At 39.6% G+C, this 27,932-nt stretch overlaps 1 protein-coding gene across 2 annotated transcripts; it reads right to left on the reverse strand.

The window, feature by feature from the left end:
* LOC139826349 (polyadenylate-binding protein-interacting protein 1-like) lies at positions 1–27,932 on the reverse strand. Of its 2 annotated transcripts, XM_071801644.1 has the most exons (6): positions 27,575–27,932; positions 20,103–20,291; positions 9,651–9,763; positions 7,573–7,684; positions 3,337–3,412; positions 1–1,502 (listed from the first exon to the last, which is right to left on the reverse strand). In XM_071801644.1, the coding sequence occupies exons 1-6, from the start codon at positions 27,731–27,733 to the stop codon at positions 1,396–1,398; spliced, it is 756 nt and encodes a 251-aa protein (XP_071657745.1). In that variant the 5' UTR covers positions 27,734–27,932; the 3' UTR covers positions 1–1,395. The 2 variants fall into 2 exon arrangements, 1 of the variants encoding a protein (XP_071657745.1); XR_011736288.1 differs by lacking the exons at positions 1–1,502; positions 3,337–3,412; positions 7,573–7,684; positions 9,651–9,763; positions 20,103–20,291 and adding an exon at positions 20,733–26,377 and having other exon boundaries at positions 27,575–27,626; positions 27,728–27,932.

The following is a 27,932-nucleotide window of genomic DNA, read 5'->3' on the forward strand; positions in this document are numbered from 1 at the left end:
TCATTTAATTCCTGCGACTATAATCTTTATATGCAATTTCAATTAGCTGAGCAATAATTACATCCTTCAGCTCCTACCTTTTGTAATTTCTTACAGATGTCAATAAACAGCATATTAAGCATCAATCCCTTACATTAATTTTAGATCCAACTCAGTCTATCCACAGAACAACACTAACTGCAATACAGCTAACCCAGAATTTCACATTCAAATCACTTCCCCCACTAATTTACTCTCATGTGTACAGATGCATCTTAAGGGGGAACAAGGTGGTACTTTAGTAACGGAACCGGTTCCCATTTTGTAATTATCTCCCCAAACCAATTCTTTTGGTACCAAATATAAATATACAAACTAAAATACTGAGCTCAGACACACAAACCAAATACCAAGTTCAAATATACGAACAGAAAAGAAATAGCTGACAGAGAATCAGGATAGATTTGTTTAAGCTTTTCTTAAATCTTCAACAAAGAAGGTTCCACGTCATCTTGCATGAAGGTTGACTCGCAGTCTTCCACACGTCACTGTTCACATTTGCTGTGTGTAACTCCTGTCTGTCTCCATTTTGCACCAAATTTGTTTTAAGCACAGCAATACACAAGGGTATTTTTTTTTCCACAGTATGAGCTTGTTGACTTCTGATGACATCTCTGTCTTCTAAAGTTCCTGCAACTCCCCTCGGCTAGGTGCCATCTAAAAGTTTTCTAATTTACCAACAAAAATACTGATCAAGGCCAGCACTCTTATCACACAAACACAACAATGAAAATGTTTTTGGGTATCAAATCATGAACTGAAAGTCCTCCTTCAACCATATGAGTACAAAGCTCAGAGCAATTTATTTTAGACTGTGTTTCTTTCATTAGTTTCCTATCAAATTCTTATAAACCAGTGTCAGAAAAAGTATATTCCCATCCATTGCTTCCCCTTTTGCCATTAGGTTGCTTTTCTTGTCTTACAGGAATACCGAATAGCCACTTAATTGAGGGAATACTACTTATCCTGAGGAGAGAAACTTTACAACCTCCTCCCTTTGAAATACACTGAAAATTTTGTAATTATCTCTAGCTAGGATGTATATGCACGTCAGTCAGATGAATTCAGGTTGCCTTACTACCAACACTTGAATGTCTGTCTGGTGCTTCATTTTGCTTGCAAATTTTTAAATGCAAAAGGGAATATGTTTGTATGTGTGCAAAAATATCTGAAATTCAATTGCCCTACTCAGTTGGATAAATATAAAATTTGTTTGAAATCAACTTACACCTGAACAAATACATAACTTCCATTTTAAGGTTAAATAATAATTTTATTATTTTGCTTCATTTTTGTCAAGATTGGATTCCTAAGTCTGCAGTAAAAATAACTACTGTTAAAAAAACCCCACAACTATCACTCAAAAAATATACTTATCTCCAGGTCTCGATAAATCTGTTCCATTTTCTTCATTATCTGGAAACAAATCCTCTCAAGCAGCTCCTGGTATTTTTCTTGGTAATCTGGTATAGTAAAAATGAGACCAAGTAATGTATAAGACTAATCCTCTAAATTAATATACATCTCTACAGTTTGAAAATAGCATATTTAATGAAACCATAAATGGCATGAAACATATTATAGAAAAAACTCCTGCTACAGTGTTCTCAGGACATCAGTTGACCTCTAAGAATGACACCTATCTTCCCAGAGAACTGTAAAGGTAGTCACAGATGTCTTTACCTCAAATGATGTCATGCCATGTTGCGCTTAGATTAGATAGAAAACAAAGAGGAAGAAACAAACCCTTTTAATACTAACAATGGACAAACAAAAGACTTGAAGATTTCTGGCTTCCTGGAGAGACCAAGTGCTGAGGACTATAGCACAAAAACTTCTGAACTATATGAACTCAAATGTACATTCTCCATTTCAAACATTTACCTTCTTTTAATACACAATAAGGCATGTATTACACAAAGCCAGAAATTCATACATAATTTTGTCTTTGAAGTATGAATTTCAGATATTTTAAGAACAACTTTTTATGTACTGCAACAGGACAAACTTAATTAAAACTTTTCAAATAAGATTGATAAGATAGGTATACTAAGCTTGTGACATATCTGGATCTGCTGCAGTGAAAGGAACACCATCAAAAGTGTAAAATGTTGGTTCATTCTAAGAAAAAAGTTATACATTAAGTTATATGCATTCAGAGAGACAGCTTTTTGTAACTTTCAGCAACTGTCTATGAATCAAGTTAAATTCACATTAAATTAAGGAACTGAAGTGTCAGTGCATTCTTACCATAAAATAGTTTGGGTCATTTTCAGGTGTAGCTTTGAATGGTCTTCTCAGAGCAGCGGGTCTGGGAACTGGAGCTCTCTCATTAGACTAGGACGCCATCTAAGGAGACTTCCCGGGACTGAGGGCACCTCACCTCCTCCTGTGGTGAGTGGCTATTTTTCTCTACTGGATATATCCTTGAACCAGTCCTTTCCTAACCCAGGCGAGTGATTATTTCTTGTGGGTACCCTGGAGTGAGAGGCCTCCAGTTTTGTTTCTTGTGAGTGTATGCATGCACATTGTGGATCCTCATTCTTCTTATGTTGTCGTACCCCAATAATCTCCTCAACTGATATCCGAACCTGTATTTTATGTTGTCAGAGTGCTAAATAGTTGTATAAACCTTGTTTCTAGTTGGTTTATTTGCTATACTTTTCCAGCTAGAATAAAGTCTGGTTTGGAACTTGTTGTCTGCCTAAAATTGACTTTTGCGGTGCCTCCATGACAGTAAGTCATTAGCAAGAACACATAAAGTGAGAAAAGCACATGAAAATGATGTATAACATGATCACATTTATTTAAGAATGTATTTCAATATTAAACAGCAAATTTCAACAATGCAAAAACTGCAATTCCTTTTGCACTAACCTAATAGTTTGTTTTAGACTACAGACAGTATGGTAAGTATCTCCAATGTTTGTGTTGCCTAGAAGTTCATAGCCACTTCCTTCCTTTCAGTCCTGAAACATGATTTTGAAACTACTCTCCAGTGATTTAATTACACTGTGAAAGAGTCACATTACAAAGTGATACATGTAATATTTTTTTTAATATTACAGTGATTTCTTGTTAAAAATCATTACACTTCATCTTTCTGAAGTTGTGTATCAATGGGACAGGGATAATGCATTTGACCATACTGTTACTTGGGTCATGTTAACACAGAAATATTGCAACATTCTGAATTGTGTTTGAAAGGACTAACAGTATTTGACAGAACTTAATTGCTTTAAGTACATGCTATGAAAAAAAGAGATCATATTTTTGCAGATGATGCCACAGGCTTACCTGAGAATAACAATAGGTTAGTAAGCTTTAGAAAGACTTCAGTCAACGTAGCATCAGACATGCCAGAGAACTTCATCTAGGTATATACAAGAGGAGCCAAGAATTATCTAACCATACCAGTCTGAGTTTTAATACATAAAATCTGCAAGACTGTGTGACAGCCCTGAAGTACCCCTATTCGTTGAAATTCCACTGAGTGGTTTCTAGTAAAGTCATGATTTAATAGAACCTCACAGCTGATTGTCATCACTTTGAGTTACTGCACAGAGTATTAAAAGGTTAACCTTTGCCCTCACCCTACTGATGTGGGATGGGACACTGAAGCTGCTGCTGAGAAAGCTTTAGCAGCATACAGTCTAAAACTCTTGTGGATGAAAGTTCAATAATTGCACAGGAGGAAAAGAAAAAAGGAAAAATTAGTTTGCCACTATGGTTGAAATTAATAGCAATTCCTGATCTACTCAGCATAAATATTACATGATCCAAAAATGTTTGGAATGGCATCTGATGATACAAAGGAATAAAATGCAAAGATAAAAGCAAGCATCTTGGTCAGCACTTGTTTCACATTCCCAGTTTTCTGCTGCAGTCCTGTCTTGATCCTAGGTAATTAAATAACAGCACCAAGAAAAATAAATATTTTGTAAAGCAAATAGGTAAAAAAACTGTATCTATCATTATATTAAATGGAAAGGACAACAGGAGACATTTATTGCTTCAGTAGTGAAATCAAGGTTTCATGAGGTAGCCCAGTCTAGCTACATATACATTCCAACATTTGTAGATACTTTGAGACATCAGAAACCTCATGCATTAAAATAAACAAACCAACCATTTACCCCCACAAAAACAAAACCACAAAACTGCCTTTTTTTTTCTGGAATGGACACTGCAGCTACATAAGTATTTCTGTGAATATTCACAGAAATAGTGAGCCCTCCATCTTCTTTGGAGAACAATCAGAAAACACAGCAGCACTGGAAAGCTTCCTGATTTATCTACTGTCTTTTTTAAAGGTCCTTCAGCAGGCCTTGCCTCAGGGAAGGACTTTCAACATAAGGATTTACTGCAGTAGTGAATATGCTCATTGAACACAACCTCACATTTGCTATAAAGCAATGTGCTTAAACATCCAAACTTCATTTGAAGGGTTTAAATTGCAAAACCTCTCTTCCCTACTCACCATATCAAAAGAAGCTCCCAGAATTGGAATTTAAGATAGAAGAGTCTGAAAAAATTAGAGTGGGAGAAAGAGGGACAAATGAAGAAAAACTGACCAACCACAAAAAATAGAAACAAAACTCCACAAAACTACTGTTTAGCTTTTGACCTTCATTCCTAAAATAAACTGTTTCCCAACTATGAGTATAACCATGGCTTGTGAAGATAAAAAAATTGTCAGGCTCTATGCACAGAGAAACTTAAGTAAAACTTAAGAGCAAAGAGGCTTGTCTTCATCATGAAAGAGAAATATATTTCTACAGTAGTAACAATGCAGTAGGAAATAACTGATATAAAGAACCTTTTGCTGCAAAAAACCCCAACCCTCAAGTGATAAAACCTAACTGCTGAGCATCCTTCAGAACAGAGAACACACCCAAACCTCCACAATTCAGGTTGGTTATAGTTTTCTCCCACACCAAGAGTGGCAGAAGGAAAGCTAAAGGGAGTGCTTACTCCTTTGCATCTTGGCTTCAGTTCTACTGCTCTTATATGTACACAAATGGCTTTGAATTTTACTTTGAGAGTAATACATTACTTTTCTGTTTGCTCAATTTCGTAATGGTACTAAGAAGAAAAAAAAAGTACATCTTGCTCCACTAATGATGCAATGCATAAAACCCCATAAATATTTCCTCATTTGCAGTTTTGTTTCCTCCACAGCTCCCAAAGATACGAAGGTAAATCCATTGCCTGAAAAAGAAACATAATACTCCCTGCATACCTTTCCATCTAGTAAGGCTTTTTGAAAAAAACAAACAAACAAAACCAAAAAACCCAAACACACCAAAAAAACCACCCAAAAATCTCACCATACAACCCCAATCTTCCTATTACCCAAAGCCTCTTGACTTTCTCTTCCCAATCTTGAAGCACTTCATTTAGATATACAAAAATTCTCATCTTTCTGACAAGAAATACTTTCATAAGACACTGCCACCTACGCTTTATGTCTAGAAGCACAACCCAATACCTTTATGCATTACTTATTTCTCTTTTGAGGCATCCAGTTAAAGCATTTGCATGGCATGGAAGGATATGAGCTGGACATCCAAGAATGACAGACAGTTGCTTAACTCTGATAATGTTCATGCTGATTGAGACAAAACAGTCCCTTGCTCCTTTTACCTAATAATTTCTGAATTTCTAATTACTCATAATTATAAACCTCTCCACATTACTTCATTTAATTAGAGCTGTTAACCACATACTATAGTACTGACCTACAGAAGGAATTATGTGATGTGGCTACCTGTTAGCCTGGATCTTGAATTTGTGGCCAGGAATCCATTCTAGCCTGTAGCACAAAGAAACAGGCTTTCACTTTTTTTTTTTTCTATTTTTTTTTTTTCCCCAATGCTTCATCAGCAGGAACTGTATATGACCATATCTCATTTTCCTCACTTTCCACTGTTAGCTGTCATATACTCTGTTTTTTACTTATCCCAGATGAAAAAAATCTCAAGAATAAAAAAAAACCAAAGTATCTTAGTATTTGTAGTTATGATCTACATATAACTGTATAAACAAGTAGTGCTCATGAGCTTCCCTCTTACATTCAGGACTATGATGATATATTTGAAAATAATAAACTATTTTTTTCCCTTTACAACTACTGTCTCACTGCACATATCAAATTACTATCCACAGGATTAGAGAAGAGCACATTTAGTAATTCCCAAAGGCCTTCTTGAAGAATTTCTGCTCACATTACCTGTCCCTTTGTTCCTTTAATCTGCAAAACATATTTAAAGAACAAACAAAAAACCCCACACACATTTAAAAGACTTAAGTTTTGAAGTTAATTTAGTCACATTTTTTCTCCCAAATGCTGTATGATTTGGTTTGTGATTAACACAGTTGAACTCTTCAGTTGGAAGAATACGCCAAATACTGTAACTATTCTAGGACACAGACTTTAAGTAGCACCCTTACAATTCTGACGTATACATAACGATGCTTGTCTAGCATTTTGTTCCTTTGCTCATAGACTGCTAGGAAAAGTTGCAAAATGACTGGCAAGTGGTCCACATAATCTCAAATTCTCAGAATCCCATACTCTTTCCCATCTTATATAATGCATTCTCTAAAGCTGTAGAGTAGCTTACTTCTAGAAGGCACTCTAGATATTTAAAAATTATAGGAAATGGTTTAAAAATAATTGGTATACTCCAAACTGAGCAACTCATCCTCCCCCAAACCCTTTGGAAAGCTTCCTTTTTACTTCTAGCAAGTTAAAATTAAATTTCAAGGCCCACTTATGAACAAAAATGGAAAAGTCAGAGTTTTCTTTCCTCATGACAGCAGAACATTTTTATAGCACTGGCTTAAATCAAACCTTTGAAATAATCCAGTGAAAAAAAAAATATTTTTAAGGACACTACAGCAGTCAGTGAACTTATTGAACTCACAGGTATGAGTCAAAGAATTTTTATGTGTATATACATTTTTTGTATATATCAGATACAAAAAAAATGATCTAAATACAAGATTTCATGCTTCATGCATAAGCCAAGGACTCAACCTTCAGAAGAAATCTCTTTAAAGGTCTGCATTTTGAATTGCCCATTTTGAAGATTCCTACACCTCCCTCAAGCATTTGATAATAGTTCTTATTAGTGGCTGAATACTCAGTTACATGGGTTACTGATCCTGATCTGCTTCTGCTAGGTTGTAATATTTCATATGATGGTTAAGTGTAGTAATCTGGTGGTTTTACCAGACAAAAGAAAATACCAAAAGTTTAATTCCAAAGGTGGTTTATGGTTGATTCTTTTTATGAATTCTTACACTTTTTTCTTTATATTAATACATTTTTCTTCTGATGATCTTGTCCTTTTTTATCTATTTCTGGGACACACATTATAATCAAAGTGTTCTAAATTTATTTTACTTTATTTCCCTCCCCCTTAAAAAAAAACAGAAAACACACCTCAAATGATATTCCATTTTAGTGTTTACCTAAACACGACAAAAATTACTGAAGAATCATTTGACATGCAGCTTTCTTCTTACCTCTAGGTTAAGGTAAAGTTCAGCTAAGAAAAACACAAAAGCATGAAATTGTTTTTGAGTAGTCTCATCTCCTTTGGCAGCTTCATCTCTGTTTTCGTATTCCATTTGACACCTGAAAACATTAAAACAAAAATCATATTATCTGTAGACTTCCCAACATACGTAACAAGCTACTTATTTACTAGAATGCTAAGAACTTATTCACTGCATTAAAACTGTTAAATGCTGAATGCTAGGAAGTATGATTTGTGAAGGAAGTAAGAGGACTTCAAAGACAATGGGGATTTTTGTCCTTCTAGATGAATACATATGATTACATGATTGTGTTTTCAAGCACTGAGATATCTGAGACAGCAAAATTAAATAGAGCAAATTGCAACATGTAAAAAGACAGTTACACAGTTTATATATTAGGTCCAGGAAGCTTAACATAGGCAGCCAAACATCAACAGAAATAAAGCAGGTATACTCAGTATACTCAAAGGCATTTTCCCTCTTTCAGAGTGCTGCCCACATTATCTTAGATGCCTTACTCTTATTCAATAAATTCTTTATCCCACCATTTTAGGTGACAGTAATGCACAATTTAGATACAAATGCAAATACTGAGGATTAAGATAACATGGCAGTGAAGAAATTTTCTAGTATTCAATAACTGTGTCAAAAATATACAAGTTTACATAGCAGTTCAAAAACAAATTAAAAATATTTGAAATAAAAAGGAAAGCAAGACAACCTCCAATGTATTCTCAATGGTTACACAACAAACTAAGAAATACCTGAGAAACTGAAAAAATCTAAGGGCTTGAAATAAAAACTTTCAAGTAGAAAACTGGGCTGAGAAACAGGAGTTCTCTGTATTCATATTGTTAGCTTGTTTATTTGCCCCTACCATTCCAACTATATTAGCAATAAAAAGGTAAGCAACTTTAAATTTATGGCTTCAGGGCAGTAAAAGGAATGTCATCTATTGGTTTAGCTTTAAAGTCAGGAATCAGATAATCCAACATTAACAGGGATTTCCTTCATGGTATTGTTCAAGTAACATACATAGTAAAAAAAAGAAAACAACACAACACAAACACCCCCCCCCAAACAAACCAAACCAAACCAAACCAAAACAACACACAATACAAAAAACCCCACAAACACACACACAAAAAAACCACTCACACAGACACAAACCCACAAACAAAACCAAACAAATGACAATATAGAAGTGAAAATTTCGAAGGCAGAAAGGCTCATCTGCTTTGGGATAAGGAAAAAAAAATAAAAAGGAAAAAAGAAAAGAAATTCAGCTCTTCTCTATAAAGGTACCCCTCCCAAATAACAGCAATGCATTTTGATGATCTTTTAACTTTATCATGCTTTTGCTCCTAAACATAAGTGGACTAAGTGAAACTTTTAAAATAAGAAGCAAGTCTGAAGCTTAGAAAGCAAAAAGTCCTTAAAAAAAAAAAAAAAAAGGCTAATTTCTAAAGAATTATTAATTACTGAAGTGTACTACTCCTTCAAATATCATACAGAAAGATTTAAAAGGAAATACATGCATTTAAAAAATGTTGCATTTTTTGAAGTCTAATCACTATTAAACCATAAGTCCCCACATTCTGTAGTAACTAAAACTTGAATAAACTTATCCTTCTGGATTTTATGCATCTACTTCATAGGTGTGAAGTCAGTTACCCAACCAATGAATAAATCTTACACAGCAACTCCAGCCAGAAAAGTAATTAAAGAAAAAACACAATGAAATAAGTCCTAGCAAGAGTCAAAGGACAAGGACAGTACATATATGTACATTTAGTATACTTTTAAAATTTACTAGCTTTCAAATTTACCTTGTAATTTGGTATCAGTCTAATACACTCAATTCAAAAGAGCCTACAGAACCCTGAATAGAGTCCTCTTTCCACATTAAAAAATATAAAAATATTCACTATCCAGCATGTATCTATGCTTTAATAATCCTCAATCTAAACTTCTGTTTCAAATATGTACCTCTTTGCAAGCTATATTAAGAGTTACGTACAAAAGAGAAAAACAACCTGAGAAAGTAACAGGCTAATACTGACCTTTGAAGTAACAACTGTTGGAAGTTCCCACTTTGTGGACTAACAGTTAGATTGTGAGATAGATAGTTACATAACCGTGCTCCCATGTAGGAAAAATTTGGGACAGATGTAGCCTTCCAAAATAAAAGTGGAAAAATAAATTATTCATAGAAGTTGTTATCAGGAAATACCTTTAAAAGCTTATTGGAAAACTGTGCTTAAAACCAGCTGAATACACAACTGAAGAGCAGAAGATGAATAATTACTATTTCTCATGTTAGTTTTTGTATCTCTTTAACGCTTTGCTGTGTGCATTTCAGCACTTATAAGTTCGTTATACTGTAATTTTGTGGCTTTAAGAAAAAAACCACCATTATGCCACAAGTCATCAATTCTACTTTTCCATGTAACCTACACCAAAGAATGTCTGAACATCACAAACTGTTCATACAAAAAAAAAAAATCAACAGTAGACATTCAGACCATTAAGACACTTTCTCAAGGGGACACACTCTCTCAAGGAGCGATTAGTGCATTAAAACAAAACGAATAAGTAAAAGGGCAAGACAAATGATCCAGGTAACTATAGACTGGTCAGCCTCACCTCCATCCCTGGAAAGGTGATGGAACAACTTATCCTTGGTGCCAAGTCAAGGCATATCAAGGATAAGAGGGTCATTAGGGGCAGTCAACATGGATTCACCAAGGTAAAGTCATGCTTAACCATTCTCACAGTCTTTTAAGAGGACATAACCAGGTGGATACATGACAGTAAAGCAGTGGATGTGGTCTATCTTGATTTCAGTAAAGCATTTGACACAGTCTCCAACAACGTTCTTGCAGTTAAACTGAGGAAGTGTGGTCTGGACGACTGGGTAGTGAGGTGGACTGCGAAATGGCTGAAGGAAAGAAGCCAGAAAATTGTGGTCAATGGGACAGAGTCCAGTTGGAGGCCTGTATCTAGCGGAGTCCCTCAAGGGTCGGTACTGGAACCAGTACTATTCAACAGATTAATTAATTACTTGGATGAGGGAATACAGTGCACTGTCAGCAAGTTTGCTGGTAACACAAAACTGGGAGGAGTGGCTGACACGCCAGAAAGCTGTGCTGCCCTCCAGAGACCTGGACAGGCTGAGAAGTAGGGCGGGGAAAAATTTAATGAAATATAACAAGAGCAAGCAGTTCCCTGTCCTTCTTGAAGTGAAGGGCCCAGAACTGGACACAATATTCCACATGTGGTCTCACCAGGGCGGAGTAGACGGGAAGGAGAGCCTCTCTCGACCTATTAACCACTCCCCTTCTAATACACCCCAGGATGCCATCGGCATTCCTGGCCACAAGGGCACAGTGCTGGCTCATGGTCATCCCGCTGTCCACCAGGACCTCCAGGTCCCTTTCCCCTAGGCTGTTCTCTAATAGGTCATTCCCCAACTTATACTGGAACCTGGGGTTGTTCCTACCCAGATGCAATAATCTACACTTGCCCTTGTTGTATTTCATTAAATTTTTTCCCTGTCCAACTCTCCAGCCTGTTCAGGTCTCGCTGGATGGCAGCACAGCCTTCTGGTGTGTCAGCCACTCCTCCCAGCTTGGTGTCATCAGCAAACTTGCTGATAGTACACTCTATTCCCTCGTCCAAATCACTGATAAATATATTGAATAATACCAGCCCCAGTACTGACCTTTGAGGCACTCCACTAGATACTGGCCTCCAACTAGACTCCGCCCCATTGACCATGACTCTCTGGCTTCTTCCCTTCAGCCAGTTCACAGTCCACCTCACTACCCGATCATCCAGACCACACTCCCTCAGTTTAGCTGTAAGGATGCTGTGGGAGACTGTGTCAAAGGCTTTACTGAAGTCAAGGTAGACCACATCCAATGCTCTGCCACCATCCATCCATCTTGTTATGTCCTCATAAAAGACAATGAGGTTGGTCAAGCATGACTTACCCTTGGTAAAGCCATGCTGACTGCCCCTAATGATCCTCTTATCCCTGATATGCCTTGAGATGGCATTAAGGATAAGTTGTTCCATCACTTGCCCAGGGATGGAAGTGAGGCTGACCGGTCTATAGTTACCCAGGTCCTCCTTCCCGCCCTTTTTGAAGATTGGAGTGACATTTACTTTCCTCCAGTCCTCAGGCATCTCTCCCATTTCCCATGACTTGGTAAAGATGATGGAGAGTGGTCCAGCAATGACCTCAGCCAGCTCCCTCAGCACCCGCAGGTGCATCCCATCCGGACCCATGGATTTATGGATGTCCAGATTGCCTAATTGCTCCCTAACCCAGTCCTCATCAACCGAGGCCAACTCCTCCATTATCCTGACTTCCTCTGGGGCCTCAGGGGTACGGGGCTCCTCAGGACAGCCTCCAGCAGAGTAGACAGAGACAAAGAAGGCATTCAGTAACTCTGCCTTCTCTGTATCTTCTGTCTCCAGGGCACCCACCTCATTCATCAGTGGGCCTACATTGCCTCTGGGGTTAGTTTTATCTGCCACATATTGGAAAAAGATCTTTCTGTTGTCCTTGACCCCTCTCACCAGGTTTACTTCTAAGGAAGCCTTAGCTTTCCTAGTTGCCTCCCTACACCCTCTGACAACAGCCTTATATTCTTCCCAAGTGGTCAGCCCCTCCTTCCATGATCTCCAAACTCTCCTTTTCCACTTGAGCTTACCCAGCATCTCCCTGTTTAACCACGCAGGTCTCTTGGTTCCCTTCCTTGACTTCCTGCATGTCAGGATGCTCTGATCTTGAGTCTGGTAGAAGCGGTCCCTGAACAGTAACCAACTATCTTGGGCCCCTTTACCTTCAAGCAGCCTTGTCCATTGGATTTCCCTTAGCAATTGCCTGGAAAGGCCAAAGTTTGCTTTCTGAAATCCAGGGTTGCAATTCTGCTTGCTATTCTGTTCCTGTCACACAAGATCCTGAACTCCACCATTTCGTGGTCGCTACAACCAAGGCAGCCTTTGACCTTTACCGCTTCAACCAGACCATCCTTGTTAGTGAGGATGAGGTGCAGCAGTGCACCTCTCCTAGTCGGCTCCTCCACCCTTTGCATCAGGAATTATCGTCAAGGCACTGGAGGAACCTCCTAGACTGTGGCTGGCTGGCCAAGTAGTCCTTCCAGCAAACATCAGGGAAGTTAAAATCCCCCACCACAACCAGGGCCTGTGACTGTGAGGCTGCTCTCAGCTGCCTGTAGAAGGCCTCATCAACTTCCTCACCCTGATCTGGTGGCCTATAACAGACACCCACAATAGTTTAACCCCTGCCAGCCTGCCCCTTAATTTTCACCCATAGACTCTCAACTCGCCCCTCATCTGTGCCTGGACAATACTCAATACATTGTAGTTACTCTCTCATGTAAAGAACGACTCCACCACCACGCCTGGCTGGCCTGTCTTTCCTGAAAAGGACATAGCCATCCATGACCACATTCCAGTCATATGAGCTGTCCCACTGTGCCTCTGTAATTGCCACCAGGTCATAATCTCCTGCTCGAACACAGATTTCTAACTCCTGCTGCTTATTTCCCATGCTGCACGCATTGGTGTACAGGCATTTCAGAGAGCGAGTTGGGCACACCGATTTCACCCTAGGGGTATGGGAGGTCTCCCAGCCATCATGAATTCTAGGGTGCTGCCCCACTGATTGAAGCCCAGCTACAACCCCATCCCCCTTCGAGTCTAGTTTAAGCTCTCCAAGCGAGCCCTGCTAATTCCTGTCCCAGCATCCTTTTGCCCCTGCAAGATAAACCTTTCCCACGTATCACTGCTCAGACTGGTGTCTTATAAAACCAGCCATTATCAAAGAACACTAAGCCCTGCCTGTAGCACCAGTCTTGTAGCCAATTGTTTACAGACTGAATTTTCCTTTTCCATCCCAGATCATCACCCAAAACTGGAAGGAGGGAAAAGAAAATCACTTGAGCCCCAGACTCTTTTACCATCTGTCCCAAGGCCTTGAAATCTTTTTTCATTCCCTTCAGACTACGGGATGCAGCTTCCTCCCCATCTGTCTGGAAGATCAGCAATGCGTAGTAGTCCATTGGGTGCACCAGGTTGGGTAGCGTCCTGGTGATGTCCATGATCTGAGCTCCAGGTAGACTGCACACTTCCCTACATTGAGGGTCAGCTCTGCAGATCGGGCCCTCTGCCCCTCTCAGAAGGGAATTGCCTACTACGATTACCCTTCTTCTTTTCTTATCTGAGGCGGTCTTGAGGCATGGGGTCAACTGCTTCTTTCTATGCAACCTCGTAGGTGGGCCTTGCACCACATCCTCACCTACCTCTTCTTCAAGATCCAGGGCCTCAAACTTATTACAGAGAGGCATCTGAGGAAGCAAAGCAGGTAGGGAGGGAGGTTACCCACAGCCGTGAACCGGAACTAGCTTCCAACCCTCGTCATCTTTTCTGTCCCCTACCTCTGCCCAACAGCAACGGGGCAGGGGCTGTCTCAGGTCTTCTCCCTCTGCCTGACAGGGCAAGGAGCCCATCACCTTTTGGTGGTATCCCCCTGGAGCCTCTCTGAGTGGCACACCAGGGATTTACTCCACCTGTCAGTTTCTTTTTCACACTCCCTGATGGACACCAGTGTCTCAACCTCCTCCTTAAGTTTTGCAACCATGCTGAGCAGATCTTGCACCTGCTCACACCTCACACAGGTGGGATGCTGGCCATCCTCACCCAGCAGCAACAGGCTCTGGCACTCCCTGCAGCCAGAAACCTGAATAGCCATGGTTCGGGGCAGACAGTCTGTCTGAGTTACTACAGTCTTCTTCAGACAAGCTCTCTTTCCGGTCGAGACCATGGTCAGCAGCAGACAGTAGCAATAGGTGAGAGAGTCTACCTAGCAAAAAGTGACAACCTCTACACCCTAGTGCACGAGTTACCACTCCCGCTGCTGCAGCACAGTGTGGATGCTACTCACCTGCGTCACAAGCCGATGGCCCCTTCCAGCACCTGGTGGGCAGCGACGCATCACTGTCCTCCCGGAGGCTTTTTCAAGGCAAGGGGCAGGGGTGTGATCGCCCTCGCCGTGGTAACGCCCACTCCACGTCAGCTGCTCTCGCAAGGGCTGCCGGGAGCTTCTGGGTCTCTCGAGAACGAAAGTGCCCAATTGAGAGGAAAAAAAAAACAAACCACAAACAAACAAAAAAGGCTTCTCTGTACCTTGAAGATTTCGCTTAATCAGGACCCGCTGAGCTGCCTCCGATCAGCTGATCTCAGGAACTGAGTGTGGGTGTTGAGTTACAACAGCTTTTAAATCACCCACCCTTGCCACGGTAACACCCACTGAGGCTGAGGGAGCTGGGTCTCTTTAGCTTGGACAAGACTGAGGAGTGACCTCATTAATGTTTATAAATATGTAAAGGGTGAGTGCCACGAGGATGGAGCTAGGCTCTTCTCAGTGACAACCACTGATAAGACAAGGGGCAATGGGTGCAAACTGGAACACAAAAGGTTCCACTTAAATTTGAGAAGAAACTTCTTCTCAGTGAGGGTAACAGAACACTGGAACAGGCTGCCCAGGGGGGTTGTGGAGTCTCCTACTCTGGAGGCATTCAAAACCCGCCTGGACACATTCCTGTGTAACCTCATCTAGGTGTTCCTGCTCCAGCAGGGCGATTGGACTAGATGATCTCTTGAGGTCCCTTCCAATACCTAACATTCTGTGATTCTGTGAAAAGTAATTGGGAATTAATTAGTGTCTATGTTAAATCTCTCTTAGAACTTAAAGCAGAACATCCCCTTATTTTAGCAATTTATTACTGTTCATTTGTTTTGAACTCTCTTCAAACAAGAACTGAATTTGAGATAATTTCTCAGATACAGGCTCTGGTCTAAGTAACTTGATCAGCTGTGCCAAAAAAACCCAGGGATACTAAGAATTCATTAAACTTCTCCTTTGGCTTTATCATCTTTGAACATTTCTTTTACATCTTGATCATCTCTCAGCACTATATATGTGCTTGCATGCTTCTGCTTCTAACGTGTTTGAAAAAGGCATCTTGCCATTAGCATGGCAATGCATTATAGCTAGTTACTTTCTACAGGCAAACATGCGCTCAGTATAACTGTACTAAGTCCATAAGTTTGCTGGAAAGAATCACAGAATGGTTGGGGTTGGAAGGGACCTCTGGAGATCATCTAGTCCAACCCATCTGCTGAAGCAGGTTCACCTAGAGTAGATCACACAGAAATGCATCCAGGAAGGTCTTGGATGTTTCCAGAGGAGGAGACTCCACACCCTCTTCTGGGCAGCATGTTCCAGTGCTCTGTCACCCTCAAGGTAAAGAAGGTTCTCCTCATGTTCAGATGGAACCTCCTTTGCTTCAGTCTGTGCCCGTTGCCCCTCATCCTATTGTTGGGCACCACTGAAAGGAGTATGATCCCACCTTCTTGACATCCACCCTTTAGATATTTATAAACGTGGATGAGATCCCCACTCAGCCTTCTTTTCTCCAGGCTAAACAGACCCAGCTCTCTCCGTCTCTCCTCATAAGAAAGATGCTCCAGACACCTAATAATCTTCATAGCCTACTGCTGGATTCCCTCCCATAATTCCTTGTCCTTCTTAAACTGGGGAGCCCAGAACTGGACACGGTACTCCAGATGCGGCCTCACCAGGGCAGAGTAGAGGGGGAGGATAATCTCCCATGACCTGCTGGTCACACTCTTCTTAATGCACCCCAGGATACTGTTGGCCTTCTTGGCCACAAGGGCACACTGTTGACTCATGGTCAAACTGTTGTCAACGAGAACTCCCAAGTCCTTCTCTGCAGTGCTGCTTTCCAGCAGGTCCACCCCAACCTGTAGTGGTGCCTGGGGTTGTTCCTCCCCAGGTGCAGGACCCTACACTTGCCCTTGTTGAATTTCATCAGGTTCTTCTCTGCCCAGTCCTCCAGCCTGTCCAGGTCTCACTGAATGGCAGCACAGCCTTCTGTTATGTCAGTCCTTCCTCCCAGCTTGGTATCATCAGCAAACTTGCTGAGGGTGCACTTGGTCTCTTCATCCAGGTCACTGATTAATAGGCTGAACAAGACTGGACCTAACACTGACCCTTGAGGAACCCCACTACCTACAGGCCTCCAACCAGACTCTGCACCAGTGATCACAACACTTGGAGCACTGCCATCCAGCCAGTTCATGATCCATCTCACCATGCATTCATCCAGCGCACACTTCCTGAGCTTGCCTATGAGGAGGTTGTGGGAGACGGTGTCAAAAGGCTTGCTGAAGTCAAGGTAGACAACGTCCACTGCTCTTCCCTCATCTACCCAGCCAGTCATACCATCATAGAAGGCTATCAAGTTGGTCAAACGTGATTTCCCTTTGGTGCATCCATGCTGACTACTCCTGATAACCTTCTTTTCCTCCACATGCTTGGAGATGACATCCAGAATGAGTTGCTCCATCACCATTCCAGGGATGGAGGTGAGGCTGACTGGTATGTAATTTCCTGAGGTACCATGGTATCTTTAGAAGATTCAACAAATATTTAGAAAATTTAACAGATGTTTAGAAGATTCAACAAATTTAAGTAATTAAGATAGTCAAATTGACTTTAGTTTCCACTAAGAGGCATGTGAAATAGCTAATGAGCTTTTTGATGCTTTGGTTCAATCGGTTGCTTGGACTAGAAGAGGTGCCCCCACTTTTTGTAAGGCAAAATACATCACTTAAATTACACTTCTCTTTCCTAAAAGCAAACAAAAAAAACCAACCAAAAATCAGCACAAAACACCACACAATCAAAACCCACAGCTTCTTCAAACTTCATCTGTATTTTTTTGAGCCATTATCTTCTCATTAGTTGGTTTGTATTTGTGGTTGCATCAAATACTGAAACAATTCAGTTTCAGGTATTATAACCTGGTATAGCACACAGAGACCAAAGAAAGCCACCTCACATCATCTTAATAAACAATCATTATAATGAAATAATGTCTTCCCTGAATTCTTGTTGCTTGGTAATCCCATGTCATCTCCAACTCATAACTCACAATCTAAGCATAAAGGCTAGTCTACCAATACATATCTTGAGAACCTTCTAACAGCAACAATCCACTGTATTAACTAGACAACAGTTGAGCCATGAAAGTCAGAGCGTTCAGCTTTTGGAAAACAAGAGAACTGGCACTTCACTCTGTCATGACAAATGGATTAGGAAGAACAGGGGGAAATAGATAATTAGTTCTTATAGACAAGCTAACATACCTGATATTCAGATGAAGGGAAGACTGTAAAGGACTTGGGTTTATTTCATTTTAGCCTTTTTCCTTCACAAACCTAGCATCTGTAAATCTGCTCAAACATCACTGAAGCAGATACTTAAACATATTTCAGCAATTTTAACTTAATTTTTGTGATAAAACAGGATGAGGAAACAAATACTTGAGCAGAAGCTCAAGACAGAAGAATAAGCATAACTGATTGATGCTCAAACACTATAATATCCTGACATACAAGAAAGCTAAAATCATATGCTTCTGGATACTAGGACAGCATTTTGCACTGAGCTAAGTTTTATTTTTTCACATAAAACTCTTATATTTCAGACTGATAACACTCAATGCTTCTCAGTTAAGGAAGGCACAGCCAACATTCAACTTGTTTTAAATAGGGGGAAAGAAGAAGAGGCAACATTAAAAGAGTTACATTAAATAAGAGTCAATTTGTTTAACCTATATAAAGTTAAAAATAGAATAAATTCATATTTTTTCTTCCAATAAAGTTATATACAATATTTTCATATTTTATTAACTACTTTTATTAACTACTTTTGTGTTTAAATAAAGGATGGGAAAATGATGCTGCCAAACATAGCACAGGTAATCTTAATGTCTAACTAAACTGTTCCGAATTAAATGTGCATCAATTCTGTATTATAATGAGAAAATTAAGACTACAGTTCTGTACAATGACCAGTCACACAGCTTCTACATATCTCAGATTATTTCATAGTAAAAAAATTCTGCAAGTATCTGCACTTAAGAGGTGAATAAAGTTTACATTCTTCAAAGTAGAATTTGAAAGCAACTTGGGAAAGTGAGACACTGTCCTGGTTTTGTTAAAAAACAAGTTTATCTTTTAGTGAATTTGCCTCTCACCTAAAGCCTTCATATTAGCTGCATTTTCCTGGAGAACCAGACACATGTTTTGGTAAACATAGCAATGGAATGCGAGGTTATTGATAAGCATGGATGGACATCTCGCTAGAGGGGCAACGAGAAACAGGTGACCAAGAAACTGACCAACTGTGTATAACACTCCATTCACATGAATACTTCATATAAAAGTGGGAGATCACAGGGATCTCATCCCTTTTTCTCTTCTGCTTATGGCCGACATTAGGAGAGGACCTTGCTAGTTGTCCCTGCGAACTGAGGCCTAGTGAGAGACTGAATCCAGCTCCGGTTGGCTACAGAGTCCAATCCAGGACTTTGGGTGCCGGCTCTGCAGTTGCTGAAACTTTCAAGATTGGTTTTGTATATTTTGTATTATTTTTTCTCTATTCTTATTAGTAGCATTAGTAAAACATTTTTAATTTTTCCAACTCTCTTCTCTCTGTCCTTTCCCTCCCGATCGCCTGTCCTTAGTGGGAAGGGGGGAGAGGGAGGGGCAAAAGGGGGAAGTGGGGGGGGGAGAGTAGGTTAACAATACATCTGCCAGGGTTTTATTGTCACCCTGCAATTTAAACCCTCAACAGACACCAAATGTAATAAAAAGCAAGCACAAGTGTGACTTAATTCTCTGCAGCAAGCCCAGAAGACCGTAACATCAGCTCATTTGCTTAGTAACACAAATTAAACTGTTCTTTCCAATGGCTCCCCCAATTAGTACCGAGTTCAGTTCAGTGTCTCTGTCCTCATTTCTATAGCCATCAATGGGACTGGACCTAGTTGCTAGCAGACTAGCTTTCCTTTTTTCCAATTATCCTGTTCTGAAACAGGTATAATTTCAAATGAAAAACGAAGCCTGTCAGTAAAAGAGTATTTCCCAAAGGGTGATGTGGACAGTAGGTATACATTTATGTTTTTAAAATACCAAGGAATTAAAAATATCCAAGTATTATGAAGAATTTTTTGTAGGATAGAATAAAAGCATACAACTGACATTAGGAGTTTCTCCAGTCTCTACTATATAAATCCAGCAATTCAAATATAACTCCTTTAAGTAACTGCTGTAATTTCAATTCTAGTATGTGACCCGGGAGATTCAAACACACAGCAAATGAAACAGAGTAAACTGGGGAAATTTATCAGACAAGCATCCCACACTTGAGCTATCATTTTAGTTTATTGAGAAAAATCTTTCCCTATACGTTTCAGTTCAAAAAGAAAAATTCAAACCGTTAAAATACTACATAGGTACAATGATGTAACAAATAATAGTAGGATGCATATCTTGGACACTAGGTAACAGAAGCATAACATCCATGTTATAAGACCAAATACACAGGCTACCTGCTGATATAAGAGTTCAACAAGTTCTTGCAAAGTTTCATCTGTAGTGACCCAGCGATTCAGTGTTTCAGCAAACTGCTCTATTTCAGTTTCAAAACAACCTGGTTGCTTGGTGAGGTGATTTAGGAAGTCTTGTACATATTCTGCCAAAGTCAGATAGCCATCATATCCATCTTCAAATGAAGAATCCTGTAGCAGTGAAAGAATATACCAGCTACATAAAAGGAACCTAAAATAAAATTGTTACACTTACTATCTCCAGACGTAGCCATATAGCCCTTAGTTTTGAGAAACTCTCGATACTCTACATACTTGATAGTGATGTTTATTACACGGTTCACTTAAACATTTTTAGAGAGCATAGACCTCAATGTATCAGAAAGCTCCAGTAGTCCTATAATCTTAAGAACTAGTTAACATGTTTTTATAGAGATTAGGGTCTCCCAGTAAAACACATCAAAAAACATTAAAAATAAATCAGTTTGTGAAGTTGGGTGTAAGATTAACTAACAAACTAAACAAGTAAGTATACCTGTTAAGAATAAAACTACTACCAAACTGAGGCTCAACACCCTTTCCTGATATGCACACAAACCATGCTGCAGATATATGAAGTGTAGAAGGAAAAAAAAAAAAAAAAAAAAGAAAACTGGAAACAAAATATTTTGAGCACAAAACTGCTCCAAAATAGGTAGGAGAGGGAGAAATTACAAAAATACAATACAGTGTAGTGTTCCCATGTATAAAAACATAGCCAGGAAAACTGATCTTTCAAAGTCAGAAAATTTGCATATCTTGACAATGGATGAAAGACTACAAGGCATGAAATGAAACTATTCAAATAGTATTGCATTAATTTGCAGTTACTGAGGTTAAAAAACAGACAGTAAACACACCTGGTTCCTAAAGAAAGGCAGAACTAGAATGATACCACTTTATCGATGTTTATGCTCCTGTTAATGGAACAGAAGGCTAATTTTTTGTCCATTCAAAAATGAACATATGTAAACGTCTCTAAAGTCAAGGCTATTCTGAATGATTACAATGATAGTATGTGAGAGGAATAGCATAGGAAGCAGCATACAGTACAAATAATTCACTTTGTCACACTATATAAAAGATTGTGAAAAGTATCACATATGATATCTCAGAAGTGCAAGCAGGAGCCTGAATAGGGATTGCTAAAGAACTGACTTATAATTAGTGATTCAAGACATAAGGGTAACATACAGGATAATAAAAATTCAGCTGATCTACTATTTAACATTAAAAATATTTAAAATACATCTACTGGAATGAAAAATCGAGCTAAAAATGATAAACGACTTTTTCTTTACTTAGTGGACATAAATACATTGGTAAGGTTTATAATTATATTCTCTCCACCATCCTTCCCTTAATGAGGAGATATCTTTTACTTTCTGTCTTCAAAATGCCTCCGCTACTGTGAAGCAACATGGATCTTTGAAAGATAAAAGCCCTGGATACAAACCATGGAAAAAGACAGATACACATTGCTGAAAATCAAGTGTTGACATTAATTTCATGATCTGTGAAGAATATGTGGGGGAAAAAAAGCAGATTTTCCAAAATTCTTCAAAGACCCATGTTGCAAGGGTATGCAACTTAAACTAATGAGGGACACATCAATATAACAGAAGAAAAACTTGAAAGATTTAATATGATGTTTAATTAAGTAGAACTTTATAGAGGTCCTTTCCAACCTAAATTATTCTACGATTCTAACAGTTCAGAGCTTATGAAGCCAAAGAATAAAAGCTAAAAAACCTCCATGTAACTTGCCAAATATTGTATTTCTCTAAAGGAAATCAACTTTTACTAGGCAATTTCAAATAGCCCAGGAAAGGTTCTGTACAATAAAGTTAAACTATTTTGTTCCACAGAACTATGACATAATTGTGCACAACTGCAGTTTAGTCACATACAGTTGAACTGGCATCTCTTCAAACAACCTGTTTGAAAACTCTCCAGCCAGACTGCAGGGGATGCAATTGCTGTGGCTAGTATAAAGAAGCAGCTGCTCTTTCTGACAGGCATCAGGTTGTTATGAAATCCTCCTTTATCAGAGAGGAAGATAGCTTCCCCTCATCCTCACCTGATAAAAATTCAGTCTTGGAGGAAAATGTCATTTTTCTGGAAGGGGCTCCAATCCCATTTAGTATACTGATATCCCTGTATTCATATTCTTCTTCCCATTTTGTAATTAAAAGGTTGTAGGAGTCAGTCCAAAGAACAGTATCTGCCTGAACATTGCCATCAAGAACAGATAGACAATGGCTTGGAGAAAATTGTGTTGCACAAGTCCCTCCGACCTGGGGACAATAGCTGCTGTCGAGAAGATGGATTTTCACCTGCTGCTTCAGCCAAACTTGCCCCCCACCTCCTCCCTGTTACTAAGGCCAGCTAAGAAGAGCATGCGCAGAGGCTCGCCGAGGGTCTTGAGGTCACCCAACGGACAAGTAAGAGACCCCTGAACACGAGGCCAGGCAAGTGCAGATGGGTTCTGGCAGGCGAAGCGGAGATTCTTTGAGCCTGCGCAGTTAAGTCTGAATTGAGAAACAAAGGCGGAGATTGGCCTCGACCCATGGGAGTGAGGGAGGGTGAAGAAGCATAAAAGATGGTTCCTGACTGGACATCGTTGACATCTCCCCACCAAAGGATCATGGATCACGACAGAGGACTGGCAGGATGCTGTTCGGGACCTGGGACGATAGGGATGCCTTTGGACCCGTGGTGGTAACCAACCCTCTTTCCCCCTTTTGTTTTGCTTTCCCTTTTTCTCTACTTTCTCTATCACGCACCGTTTACAAGCAAAATAATAAAGTAACACTGTTTGATTGAATTATAACACCTTGGCATTGAGATCAAGGTAAACAAACCATCATGAGTCCATCACCAAGTGGACCATGACAAAGGTTAACCACAGAGGCTAAACTTAGCATCATGTTTATCTATCTATACTAAATATGCAACTCCAAAGGCAGTCTAGGTTTTAGTAACTATGCCAGGGAACAGAACAAATGGAAGAGAAAAATTAATAATTCAAACATTATTATATGTTGTATATTGCTAAATTAGTAACACTAGATACTTTTAAAACTAATTAGATTTAGTCCAGTAACTTCTAGACATAAACCACTCATGTTTCTTCTCACTGGCAGATTTTAAGATTTAACAGAGAAGACAGTACCATATACTGTATCAACTGAGGGAAAGTAAAGCAAATTCCTCTTGGTTATAAACAGTAGTTGGCTAACAGGAGGCTATAAGTTTACACATTCATCACAAATGTATGATTCAAAATTGTGAAAGTCAACTAGAAATTTTCCATTAATTTAAATGATTCCTCAGTCAGGCCAACACTGTCTAATCCTTCTCCTTTATATTTGATGGCTATAGGACTGGATCACAACAAAAACGCAAGAGTCACTAACTTAAAGGTAATAGATATGCCTCTCTTGTACTAAAAGCCAGTTCATGAGTTTAAAGACATTACAATGAAAAGGTTAAGCGGATACTAAAATCCCTATCTTACATAAAGATAAAAAACAGAAAGACAACAGAAAATACCCATGAGCCAAATCAGCTCTCAGGCTCTGTTTCAATACATGTGCTCATTACCAGTTTCCTGAGAAGTTTTCACAACATTTCCACTTAGGAACATAGTCACCAATAATTTATAATTGATTTGATTTCTTCAGACTTCTTAGGAACAAGCTTCCCCCCCCCCATCTTCAGATTATATGTATTCAACAAGTTTACAATAAAATTATTACAAAATTAAGTACAAAGACTGCTACACATACAAATATCACCTATTCATGTTGTATGAGGTTAAGTGGCACCCTCCTGCTTGGCTAAAAGTATAAACCCCACCACTGAGGCTGCTTAACCTCCTTTTTGAAATTAGTTGAAGAAAAAGAAAAGGAGGCAGTGGGGAGATTCCACCCAAGATAATACAAATCTCACTCCTAAAACTATGAAGTGAGAATATTATGCCCTTCTGATGGAGCGACAGCCATATAATCATCACATACCCATGCCAGAGAACAAGTCTGACATTTCCTACTGGCAATCCAAACATAAATCTAGTCACCAATTCTACTATAGACATCCACAACTTCTTCTGGGGTAGACAACTATATGCAAACAGAGAATCCCATAGAGATCTTTCCTCCCCAAAGTCTTGGTAAAGTTTTTCTGAAAATTCTAGTATGCCTTGGATGCTGTACCCCTTAGAGTATCTTCACAGGTAACTAACTGGAGATTAACTGATCTAATAATCAAATGTTATTAGGACATACATAGTAATAACAGTAATGTACAATAAAACAAAGAATCAACACATTATTTCTAAAACAATAAATGCATAATAAATAGCAAAAACAATGTGAGCTTTTAGATCTAAAAAATCCAGGGAACAATACAAATGAAAGCTAAGGAGTATTAATTCTAAAACAGAAAAAAAGAAGTTTCTCAAAACTTCATTTTGATTCAAATGTGAAAACTCATGGTAAAAATCTGTGTAATAGTAAAGTGTGCTAAATTTCTTATTCTTATTGCAGGTGGACCCAGTTTATGAAATTAATTCAGTCATTAAAGTAAAAAATAAAAAACCCAAACAAATGAACTTTGCAATGGTGAAGAACTAACAAGTCTGAAACATCACTATTCTATGCCTAGTATACTCTGATTAGATTAGGGTCGTACTTCCAAATAAATGTTCTAGGTTTTGCTAGCATTTTAAGAGTTATTTTCATTGATAGATGAGTTACCTATATTGATAGCATATTCCTACAACACAACAATCAGGAACTCCCCACATGGTTGTGTGTTTTTGCAAAACAGCTGAAAAGCAATGTTGCTGGCCTCAAGACTTTTTAATTATACGCATGCACACACATGCCATTCCAAGTGGCATTTTTTCTTTATTTATAGATAACATGTACTGGAGCAAAGTAGTATTTTTAGCCTAAATTATCCATTCACTGAAGCATGTTCATATTGATATTTGTCAACAGTTGTATATTTGCTATGGGCTTGTATTATCCAAGACACTGATTTTATTCAGTAAGCTGGCAAAGCTGGTAACATCCAGATAACATCAATATTACTGGTGAGGAAAAAACTTCAAAATGCCAAACCACCATGTTTAGCATTCAAATTGAGTACTTCTATGTAGGTTATTAAAAATCTATTTGTTTCAGTATAATTGTTTATTCTCACTTGATTCTATGTGTAAAAGTAACAGTTCCCACCTATTTTTATATAGTACCAGAGTTTGTCTGCTTGCATAACAAAAGGATATTCCAGGAATTCACATAGATCTTCTCTGGAGTAGAATTACTGTAGCGATAATATGGAAAACAAGGGGAGTTAAAAATAAGAAGTACCAACTTTTATTACATGATGAATCTACAATATTGATCTAAAATTATCCTTTGTCTGGCTGGAAATATATTTCATACTAGGTATGTGGGTAGGTTAACTGCTAGGAATGAGCCAAATCCTACTTTTTTTCCCTTTGGTGATACAATATCATTGAAGGAATTAAAAGACAAATGATGATACATAAAGTTAGGCAATTGTGGGAAATCATACCCATGGCACAGTAAATTTAGGAAAGGTAAAGTCTGTGCTTAGCTTGAACTTTAGCTTTTCTTTCTCCCACACTTGCTTCAAATACCTGTGAAATCTGAATAAAAGTGCAGCTAAGCTTTCACTTAAAATGCAGTACAGATGTATAATAACTACAATGGCGGCAGTCGACAAAAAGACAGCTTACTGTGATGTTGAGCGCAATCAGTGCTTGGTGTAATCAACAGGGAAGGGCAGCAAGCTATAGCAAAATACCCCCCCCTCCCCCCCCCGAAAGGCTCTCACACACAGCATAACATTGACCCTTTAACACTTAACATTCTGACTGTGTCTCTGGAGGTTATCGTCCAATTTTTTGTAATCTCTTCAGCAAATACAGCATTCGAGTTATCTGATACACAAGATCTCAAGAAAACATTGTTAATTTGAGTATAAGTAAATTGGTGTATACTAATAAGAAAGACAAACACTCACTGCGAAGTTCTGATTAAAGTTATGGTTGTATCCTGATGGATAAAACTCAGGTGCTTTAACAGACAATTTTGATGGTACCACATGAGCCACAGCCACCTGAGATTCAGCTATTTCCGGTCCAGAATCAGGAACTGAAACTTTATCTTGTGATCCAGAGGGAATACTTGCCTGTTGCAGGTGTTCTGAAAAGTTTTTGTTAACAGTTTTTCTTAGAAATCACTAAATTAGAATGTATTCACACAGAGCACACACAGAATGCATCACTTTTTGGACTTTAAATATACTTTTACTTATAGTATAAATATAATTTCAAGTATACTTCAAATATATTGTTTTATTGTGTTTTCTGAAATATGGGTGAAGTTCTCACTTTAGCAAACTCTAGATGCCTTTCTACATGACAGTAAATGAACACAATGTTCACGTGAAGGTGACCAAAAAAAAGGGGAAGAGCCCACTCCTCCCCTATGAAAACATGTTTTCTAAAAGAGCTAACCTGAAAAATTAGTAAGTCTTATTACATGCTTGCTGTTTTTGTGGGTTTTTCATAGATTTCAGACACAAATGTAAGACTTCAAAAGGTTAATAAATGGAAGACCGCTAATTTTTCACATAATCCTGAAAGACTCTTCACTATCATTGTTCTCATACACATTTGAAAAAAAAAATCCAATGAAAGCTCCAAAATTTATTGAAAACAGAATCTGATATCTACCTTAAACACCTAACCAACAAACAATGCTTTATGTTACTGTTGGGTTGGGTTTATTTTTTTGCAAACCTTTAGACCTGAGTTAAAGAGTTCTTCAATAAGGGGAAGACTGAGACCATCTGCAGTCAGGCTAGCAAATGGATAAAACACACACAGATGCGTGGGCACAGAAAGGGATAAATAGAGAGGTGTTGCAAGCAGGCTGCAACACGACATCATACCTTTACTCGGGCACAGGTCCATAACCCAGAAACATAACCACTCATCTAAGGAGAAGTGCAGTTGCCAGACCCCCTACGCGGCTCATTTCCAAGCGGTGCCGAAAGGAGACAGGCAGGCACCCGGGATGCACGGAGCTTTAGTTCTCAGGCCCTCATCCCCCACAGGCGAGGGGGGATGGGAGAAAGAACACGTTCCCATGGCCAGGTCAGAAGGAGGCGGGAGGGGGGGAAGCCCCAGGGCTCCACTCTCAGCTGGACAGAGAAGGGGATGGGGGGGGGGGGGGGGTGTCGGAGCAACAAGCGAAGCAAGAGCAGGTCGATATGCGCAAAGGAGGGGTACACGGCAGGCCTTAGGGAGTCGTTCCCCGACACCTTCGGCACCGGGGGCCTCCAGAAGGGCGGGGACGGGAGGGGACGGGACAGGACCGCTGCATAGCGGCCAGTACCTGCGTTTCCGGTGCCCAGCGGCGCTGTCTTCGGAGGCCGCAACGGTTCCTGCTGAAAGAAGAAGCCGCCCGTTTGGGGCTGTTGCTCGGCCGAACCTGAGCTGTGGGCACCACTGCCCCCGAGGTAGGCTCCGCCGCCGCTCTCCAACGCACCCGCATCGCTGAGGGGAGTGGTGTCTCCTCGACCCCCGTCCTGGACAACACCTAGACCTCGGTCGAAACTATCCGACGTGCTCGAGCCGGAGTGACTCAGGAGCTCATGGGAAAGAGCCAGCGACTCAGTCTCAGTTCACCACAGCCCGAGGCCTTCACTTTCACTGTCACCCCCACGCACTGCCACGATGGTCGCGACCCAGAA

Source organism: Patagioenas fasciata, chromosome W (assembly GCF_037038585.1).
Source record: "Patagioenas fasciata isolate bPatFas1 chromosome W, bPatFas1.hap1, whole genome shotgun sequence".
In the NCBI taxonomy this organism is placed as follows: Eukaryota; Metazoa; Chordata; class Aves; order Columbiformes; family Columbidae; genus Patagioenas; species Patagioenas fasciata.